The sequence below is a fragment of the Cryptotermes secundus genome, unplaced genomic scaffold (assembly GCF_002891405.2).
Source record: "Cryptotermes secundus unplaced genomic scaffold, Csec_1.0 scaffold7161, whole genome shotgun sequence".
NCBI classification, from domain to species: domain Eukaryota; kingdom Metazoa; phylum Arthropoda; class Insecta; order Blattodea; family Kalotermitidae; genus Cryptotermes; species Cryptotermes secundus.
In genome coordinates, this window is record NW_019721557.1 from 4025 (window position 1) to 13540 (window position 9516).

The following is a 9516-nucleotide window of genomic DNA, read 5'->3' on the forward strand; positions in this document are numbered from 1 at the left end:
CTTGTAAAATGTGCCAAAAATTATTTGCAGATTTTTTGGAAGTTAATGAAAAAATGAACCAAAAGCCTAAGTTATGGAGAAAGTAAAATTGTTTAATTTCAGAAACATTTTTAATGTATTTGAAAATGTTATTCAGGTGCATAACATGAACAACATAAAATATATCAGTAGTTCCAGTTATCTGTATCCAGTAAGGTCTGCAACTACTCTGCTTATTTCATATGCCTAAAAGCTTGCTGCAGAGTTAGAGTATCTGGAAAATGGTGTGTTGCAATAGTAGACCAGGAAGGATGATTTGGATGTGCGTAATGATCTTAATAAGAAGTTCATGAAAATTGGCCCTTTGATGTTATACAGAGCATGAAATGGATTTTTGTTTTTGTAATGCTTACCACCCCCCTCAAATTTGGACACCAAACTGGTATAGTACTTGCTATTTAGCAGTCCAGGATTTCATAAATAAAAAGAAAGGTTACTCAAGGAGCATCACGTTGTAGATCACAAATCGATTTTAATTTCTTTTGAAAGTTATTTAATGCTGGCATACACATGCAGTATTTAAGGATTAATAGCCAGGAAGGCCAAGTATAAATAATATACAGACAAATCAGATAAAATATGTTATACTCAAATGCTGTTCTCCATATGACTGAGAAAGTCAGTCTGTTCAAATATCAAAAAAGCCCAAAAATGTGTTATAATGAAAGGAATTCAACATTTGATGTTCTTTCTTTATTTCCACAAAACCCATTCAAGATAATGAACGCAGTAACTCAAATATATGACACTTAGATGACAAGTTAACAGCGAATTACTTGTTCGATGGAAAAGTAAAAGTTTCTTGGCATGTCAAGGATCAAGTTAGATTGTAATATATAGATTTTAATTTTACAGTGACTGCAGAAACATATCGCCTAGTACTACCCTGATATACATGGAAAGAACTGAAGGGATAAATAAGTTAAAATATACCTTCAGAGTAGCTTGGGAAGATGTAACAATAGTTACTGAATTGTAATATAAAATGGTGAAAAGCATTTCATGAGGTAAGAATTTCATGCACTTGTTTAAATCACCCTGGGGACCAGCATTTTTAAACATACTACCCTAACTTCTGCACTGTTCTTTTTAAAAATTAATATAAAATCTCCTAATTAATTTCATGAACTAAAATTTTTGAAGAACACTTACCAATGCCCCTAGAAGTGCTTGAGTGTGTGATATTTCTGGAAACATTCCCCTTTGTGAAGTGGCATTCCACAGAACTTGCAAATGTAGACAGTCATACTGTGAACTGTGCAAACACCACATTGCCTTGAAGGATGCTTCTCCTTGGAATGTTTACCCTTCACAATTTTCATGAGGGTATCTTTCCGCATATCACCCGAGGGGCACCCAGGGGGTCCACATGAGGCCTGCGTGGGGTGGGAGTTGATGGGCCCAGTCGCCCTAAGTCTGTGTCTGACTGGTTCTGCCGCCACCACCTGGTCTCTAGCCCAGGCCTTTGCCACATTCATCAGAAATGCTTTGTATTTAAATTTCGAATCTGGATTTAGATTTTGGTAAACCCAAAATGAATCGAAAATGGCACAATTTATAGGCCACAAGGCGACTTTCTTTTTTGACTTTATTATTTTCCTAGGAAGAGAATAATAGGCCAAGTATTGATCGGCTTTCTCAACTCCATGAACATATAGACAGAAATACAGATATGCTTCTTTACTTGTCAATGTCTCCTTTGAACATCAACCATGCTCGAATTGTGAATTGTGGAAATCATATTCATAACACGAGTATCCCTCCAGAACTGAAGAAGAATATCCCCCTTCCTCCTGAATGTGGTTTCACCACGTTTCAGATCTGGAGGAAGGCCTCTGCTCACCCTAATTGTTCCACAAACATGTACTTTTCTCGAAAGAAGGTATTCTGCAGTTACTACACTGTTATAATAATTGTCTTGATAGACATGGTAATTTTGATCAAGATAGGGTTCCAAAACGGAAACAATAGTTTCTTGAAATTTTTTGCCTTCACCAGAATAAATTTCTAAATTTCCAATATAGCCTGAAGTGCTTTCAGTAACTACACGAACAAGTAGGCCATACTTTGTAAGTTTCCCAGGATTATATGTTCGCATACGAAGCCTTCCCCTCCAAGGAGTCACAGATTCGTCCAAAGACAGTTGTTGGTTTGGCTTTTAAACTGTCTGAAATTTCTGAATGAGACAGTTTAATAAGGACTGAATTTTGAAAAGTCTGCTTGTTGATTGTGGTTGCAGTTCATTATTACTGAAATTCAAACACCACCAAATTTGTTCAAATCTCTTATGGCTCGTTAGTTTGCCGAAAATGGAAATTTCTAAAAATGGATCTGTTGACCAATACTCTTTTGATTATCCCTCCTTGTATGTCCCATTAGAAAGATTGCAAAAAAATTTTTCATTTCTGCTGAAGTAACATCCACCCACTTCAACACCTTATAACTTCTGTCATACTCTTCACGGTGTTGGAGATAGTATCTGTTAGTTTCCTGACATAACCTGTCAAAGAAACTTATCTCCAAGAAACAGTTCTGCTACTTCAGACACTTGCATTGGGTCCAATGGAATTTGTTTAACCCCCGGATATCCAGTAAACTGTTCCAAAGTAGGCGTTTTGTCTACTTTTCCCCATGCGGCTGTCCCCGCAATGTCACTATCTGCATTTTCGTCGGAGCTACTGTCACTTTTACTGTCTGTGGCCTCAAATCTTTGTTGTCCCCTGTCACTGCCACTATCTGAGTCTATCACTACACATCTCACAAGGCATGTCAGATAGCTCATCGGAGAAGAAGTCAGATATTTCTTGTTCTCCAAGAAAATGCTTCGACCTCAACCTCTTTCGACCTTGATCCATTTTGCACTACTAACTTCCTGCCTGGTGCATACAGCTGGAAGATGAACAGAGGTATTTTCTTTTGGAGTGGGAAAGGAAAACAGTTGGGTCATGTTGCTGACTACGAAGCAAACATTCAAGAGGTCTATCACGCACCAGTCATGCATCTGCCTGGCGCCAGTACAAGGTATAGTGTGTTTCAACATAACATGTCCTAAAATCATAATATTATGCAACCGGTCTGCCAAGTTTAAAAGCGAAAAGCATAATATTATGCTACCGGTTTTCAAAGTGCTAATTTTCTGTTTCATGTTTGTTTTTATTGAAAAATTACAATGAGCAAATGTGCATTCACATACAATTTCAGTCTCTGAAAAGAATGTGTCCATAATTCTGAACTCATTATAAGGAAGTAAAACATCATATAATGTATAGATAAAAACAAGAAATCTAACTATATTCAAACAACTGACTTCAGAATGATTATTTATATATATAGTGTAGATTATTTCGCAGAAATAATTTTTCTTCAGGATTACATGTTTTGTAGACCACCACATTTTACTTCACTACACACACCATTTTCACAGTAACTGAGAAATGAAGAAATTTGCATCGGCTAGGTTAACATCAGTTTCCTCATTCCTGGTATAAATTCCTGCAATTAACAGATGTGGCATTTCGTCTTTAAGTTTGTCCATACATTTCTTATCCAATGAACTACAATCATGAACATGGAGTTCTGTCAAATGGACAAGAGTGGATGGAATCAGATGAAAATTAATTCCTAATAGATGAGAAGTGTGTGAAAGTTCAAGAACCTCCAGCTGTTTGCATTTGAATATGTGTTCCATCACATCATCTGTTATTTTAGGACAACTTTGAATACTAAGGTACTTCAGTTTCTGACAGCCTAAGCAAACATATTCAATGCCTTTGTTTGTCAGCTGGTAGCAATGTGCAACATAAAGATGCCTGAGGTTTGGACATTGAGCACCAACATATTCCATGCTTTTGTCTGTTATTAATATACAACGATAAATATCAAGATATTGTAGATTCTTACAGGGACCAGTATACTGGAAACCATCATCTGTAAGTCCACACTCATGAACAGCAAGTCTTTGGAGTTGAGGGCAGTTTGTCAAAATCACAGCTAATGATGAACCATCAAAATCATCAGAGTCATATAAGTATAAAGTAATTAATTTAGACATTGACTGATTCTTAAATATACTGGATACATTTCGTGTTTGACATTCTCTAAAATACCTAAGTACCAACTTGCGCATTTCTGACAATTTTGAGAGAGATTGTATGTATGTATTTGGCAGATCTACATTTAAATTGTGATAAGTGAGAGATTCCAAATTTGAACATTCTGTTAAGAGCTTGTGAGCTACAGTTGATATGTAGCTTCTAACTGAGAAAGATGAAAGCTGTCGCCCCTTTTTCTCCAGAAAATATTCAATGTCTTTAGTTTGGGATTTAGTGAATCCCATATCTACGCATTGTAGAGATGGACATCCATCAGCAATTGCTCTGAGTACCCCACTTGCAACTGTGGAAAGACAGTGGCTGGTAAAAGTTAATGTTGTCAGTTTTTGAAACTGTGCAACTAGCTCTGCAAAATGTAATTGATCTGTTACTTTGGGAAGAGGGATAACGAGCTCCTCTATATGGGGAAATTTTTTAAGAATCTGATGCAATGTTGAATTACTCAGCTTGTGGAAATATCCAAAGTATATGTGTCGAATATCTCTACAATATTTGCACAGTGTATCAACGACTTTCGTGTTTGTTCCTCTACTTGGACAGAACGATCGTAGTGCTGGCATATTCCTTAGATGTCTTGATATTTCCTCATCGCTCATCTTGCACCCAGGACTAAAGGTTTGGTATTCCCATAGTGAATCATCTTGTGAGACATTCTTCCAGTGTGAATTAACATGTTGTACAGACATTGCAAGGTCTTCAATACTCAAGTTTGAGAAAATTATCAGCAACAGCTCATCTGGTAAATCTGTAAAATGTTTCCCAGAAGCCATTGTGGAGGGGTGAGGGGAGAACAGCTCCACAATCACCAGACTGAAACACTGTGAAGCAAATTTAACAGTGACAAATACATTTCTCTGTTGTGAGTTTTCAGTATTTCAGATGTCTTCATCCGAAGATGTGTGAGTTTCATATACACATACAGAATGATGTTTTATTGGAAAGTAAAAAGTAAAGTAAAGGTATCCTGTACCAGGTCGTGAAGACCCATAGGGTTGTGAGACGAGGGTTCCACATTATCTAGACAATCTGCTCAAAGATAGGCATGAGGTTGTCAGCCTTACGTGCCGACCGCGCTTTACACTACAGGAAAATTATTTAATTAATTCCTGGTACTCATTTCTGTTAGAGGCTGAGTCGACCCCAGGGCCATAGTGCAGCCGGAAGGATTAGGTCAATTGAAAGAGTTCCCCACAAAAACAAGATCATAACTGTCAAACAGTAATAAATATCTGGCCATGAGCCTGAGATGGGACTAGACACCAGGACTTACTGACTGACTGTCAGCCGCAATGTGACTTTGACTTCGGTTAAATCAGGGAAACCCGTATGGAGGCATGGTCGAATACCTCCACCGTGACCCTGCGAGTCGTAGGAGATGACGAAAAGGGAAGTCCCAAATCTGAGACAGTGAAATACTGCCGCGCGTACCAAGGGACTCGGACCCCAGAACGACTGCGCTGGCAAGGTCCAGAAACATGTACAAAAGACAGACCCATCTTCTCGTCTGAGAGGGCGCCTCACAAAAAACAAGACCGTAGCTGTCAAACTGTAATAAATATCTGGTCATGAGCCCCAGGTGGGGATTGACACTAAGACTTACTGACTGACCGTCAGTCGCATCGTGACTTTGAATTTGACTTGAAGAATACACTGTTGGAGCCGTTACCAGGCAACTACTAGTGAAGACACTGCGGGCTGGAAAATATTTAGTGTGTGCTTTAGTTAATTGTAAAGTGGAAATTAGCGATGGCGCTCTAATTATGTGCAGTTACGAGTTGTGTGTTGAAGTAGTCAATAAATCGAGTCACCAATTCAAACTCCGTCTGTGGTCACACTGATACTATGTGACGATACGAATAGACGTTATATTAAGGAAAGTAACATATTAAAACAGTGTCAAATGACGGGCGAAGCATTTACATTAACATTCAGTAACAGTGTTGTCACGTGTCGTGCGTGGCGAAATGACGGGGTCTAGTTCGGATCATTGGATTTATTAACATCTTGGTTACATACTCTTAATTACGCTTAAATACATGCAATACGGCGCAATCGATAAATTACCCACTTTCCAGTTCATCGTTGCACACGCACTAGGAGCGACCGCATTAAATACATTAATTATCATATTTTTTTTATAAAACGCCGCACTCCCATTGTTGCCTTGCGTATAACGGTCATTTATCAAGGAACGCTGTTTCCATCTACGTTACAGTATTATTGGAATTGTCAAAATTATAAAATTATTTAACGTCTGAAAGTGACTGAATAATAATCTCTTACCAGACGTCAGAATCTACGATTGCTCGAACACACAACATAAGCGCACGAGTTCTCTCATTGTGAGTTTTGCGTCCGTTATTATGAATATGAGTACCATTATACCGAGTTACTAAAAGGTGTATTTTTGTTTTATGATCGCAATAATATAGGAATGTTTACTTAATTAGTTACTGTGCCCTGAAATCAGGCATATTCTTTATACTGCCGAACATGAGCAAAATAGATCAATGTAGGTCGCGGTGCAAGGGCCGAGAAGACCCACCACGCCTCATACATGCATTCATACTGTTGAACATGGCATGTAGACGGAAATGTTACCTGGTTTTCTCTTGCTGCTACTGAAACAGTGAAGATGCCCGAACAGAATTTCTCACTGATTAAACACACATATGCTCAGAACATCAGAACTGTCCATGATATAAAGTGTCTTCTCATCCGTTTTATATGGCTAACAGAATTGCGCCATACTCCGGAACATGTTGAAAGGTCACAGAGTTGCAGTGGGCGTGTATGATATGGAACAGGGTATGACATATCGAATCTTGCATTAGTACCAGAAAACGGCGAAAACCACTTATATGTAAAGTTTTATTTTGTATTTACATTGTAACTAGGACACTGTGATATATGTAAGTTGTTTCTAGTTGCAATATGAATCTGATTTGTTATTAGTATGACGTTACATAGGTTAGAAACACGTCTTGTATTTTAACGTTATAGATCCTTATTTACCTTAAAAATTCAAACCGATTGCTTGAAGATTGAGACGAAATTATTTTTCGCCATCAAATAAACCGCACATACTCGTATCTTTCATTCTTAACGTAGTGTAGTACTGATAGTTTTACATTAACATTGAAGTGGGTGTGGTGGTGTACTGTGTGCGTTATTTATGGTAGAGATGTTACGCTTGATGTAAGAGTCGCTTGCAGCACACCAGTACATGTAAGTAAACTTTTGCCTTTTCATGGTTTACTTTGTAGCTGTTTGAAGTATCTTTGAAATGGAAAATTTGACAATGTTACTTTTAAGGGCAAAATGTAACAGAACAATTCTGGAATTACCTGACAACAGGGTCATAATGCCCTGGAAGGGACACTGAGTCAGTGGGATGGTTAGATTATCACTCATAGTGGTAAGGTAAAGTTGTCGCTGCACTTTCTTGGCCTTGGAACACTATGGAGAAGAGAGAAATATTGCACTCCTGGAAATTGAGCCTAGGCCATTCAGCCCATAACCCATTGCTGTACAGAATGAGCCACCCCAGCCCATGAGTAGTGATTCCGAATCAAGTAAGACTGGGGAGCATACTTGGAGACTACGAGCAGCTGTATAAGGCAAGGCAGTAATTGGTACATTGGAAGATATAACACGGAGTAAAAAATTATTCTTTTAATTGAGTTTAACTGTAAGTAAGAACATACCAGAAATTTAGCCTGGGCCAGCAGCAGCTGCAAGAGAACTACAGACGAAAATTCTGCACCACATGATGGTTTATGTGACTGCTGTTGAGGAGACTGTAGACTATGTGAACATATATGTCTACAAAAAATTGTTCACTGTTCAATATAACAGATAGGGAGATCCAGCAGAAACTGCAAGCAACAAGATCATGGCTGTGCTTGGGAACTTCTATCTTGGGATGAAGAGAGAATATTATATGAATGATGTCATGAAATTTGAAGTACTCACAGAACAGAGATTTGTTGGTGATATTGAAGGCTTGAACATGAGCGTAACCAGTAACTGGTACACTTTCCAAGTACCTCCTCAAGAAGAAAGTTACACACTTAGGAACCATTAGGAAAAATAAGCATATCCAGCAGTAAGATTTCATATTTTTGAATTTCAGAAGGTATTATTTTGTGTCATGTTCTCTAGAAAAATAAAGGTCTGTGAGATTTTAGGTTATCATGGCAGTGCACATGAGCATGTGGTTTGATTGGTGGTACTTTTTCAGGGCCATGTGGACTGTTTACTGACATCTACCTGATACTTTGACATTCGTTGTGAAATCGTGTACCACACAGACTTTTACATTTTTCCTCTTAAGTTCTTCCCATCTCTCTACCTCCAGCAAAATTCTTTTTCTCAGTTTCTTAATTTGGAAAGAAAGAGTGAGTCACCAACATTCTTTCCTTTGTTTTTGCCCTTATGACTGCAAGTTCTTAGAGTGGGACACTTACTATTGGATGGCTTTATCCCAGTAAGGCTAATATATGGCTCTTATTGGGGGCACCATTAATGTCCAGTATTTGTTTACAGTAAAGCTTTATGTATCTGATACTACAGAAGCTGCTGAAAGTGAATTGTTCAACATCCAAGCACATTTCAAGCTGATGTTAGAAATTCTGCTGTATGTTGAATTTCACATCATGTGATTTCTAGAATAGAAATTTCGAGTCTTGTCCATATAGCATGAATTTTTCTGTAGACTCTCTGTATCAAGTTTTATCACGAATAAGTGTTACACATTTAGACCCTGAGAATGTGATTATCATAGTCCTCTGGTATTATCAAAAGCAACCTGTGGGATCAGCATTGAATTCTCTATGGTGTTTGTTGGTGCACTGTCCTACTGCAGATGGTGGTAACTAATTATCAGTAATTGCTTAGCACTGTAACTATGGTTAGAGACCAATACATGATGAACATTTACAGTTGACTAATGACAAGAACAGAAGTGCAGTGATTCCAAAATTAACCACATAGCTCTTATTCCAGCAGGAATCAGTCTGATATGCTTATGTGTGTTCCCAGGATTGAATATATGTGAGTTATATTGTAGGAATGTGCTTTAACATCGTATCAGATCATTTTCAACAACAACTACAGTATCGGATAATTGGAGTGCAGACAAAAAGACACAAAGGTTCTGGACTTAATGGTAGCAAGCATTACCCGAGTTCAGTCTCCTCTTAATTTCCTCCTGGATCCGGTTTTGATTTGTATAAATTGTTCCCAAATATCTGAACTGTGCCATATTTTCAAACATCTGTTTCCTATCTTTATGTCATGATTTTGCCCTGCATTTTCGTGACAAGACAGCAACATATACTTAGTTTTCTCTGTTTACCTACAC

General features: G+C 38.0%; 1 protein-coding gene across 1 annotated transcript; it reads right to left on the minus strand.

Annotated features, from left to right (window-relative positions):
- Window positions 1-2966: 2966 nt before the first annotated feature.
- Window positions 2967-8412, minus strand: LOC111875584 (F-box/LRR-repeat protein 2). Its single transcript, XM_023871935.2, has 2 exons — window positions 6753-8412; window positions 2967-4969 (listed from the first exon to the last, which is right to left on the minus strand). Exon 2 carries the CDS (start codon window positions 4919-4921, stop codon window positions 3458-3460), a length of 1464 nt encoding a protein of 487 aa, XP_023727703.1. The 5' UTR covers window positions 4922-4969; window positions 6753-8412; the 3' UTR covers window positions 2967-3457.
- Window positions 8413-9516: the final 1104 nt, after the last annotated feature.

What these genes read in the sequence shown, in the direction of transcription:
- LOC111875584 (XM_023871935.2), bottom strand. Translation starts at nt 4,921, where the DNA reads ATGGCTTCTGGGAAACATTTTACAGATTTACCAGATGAGCTGTTGCTG.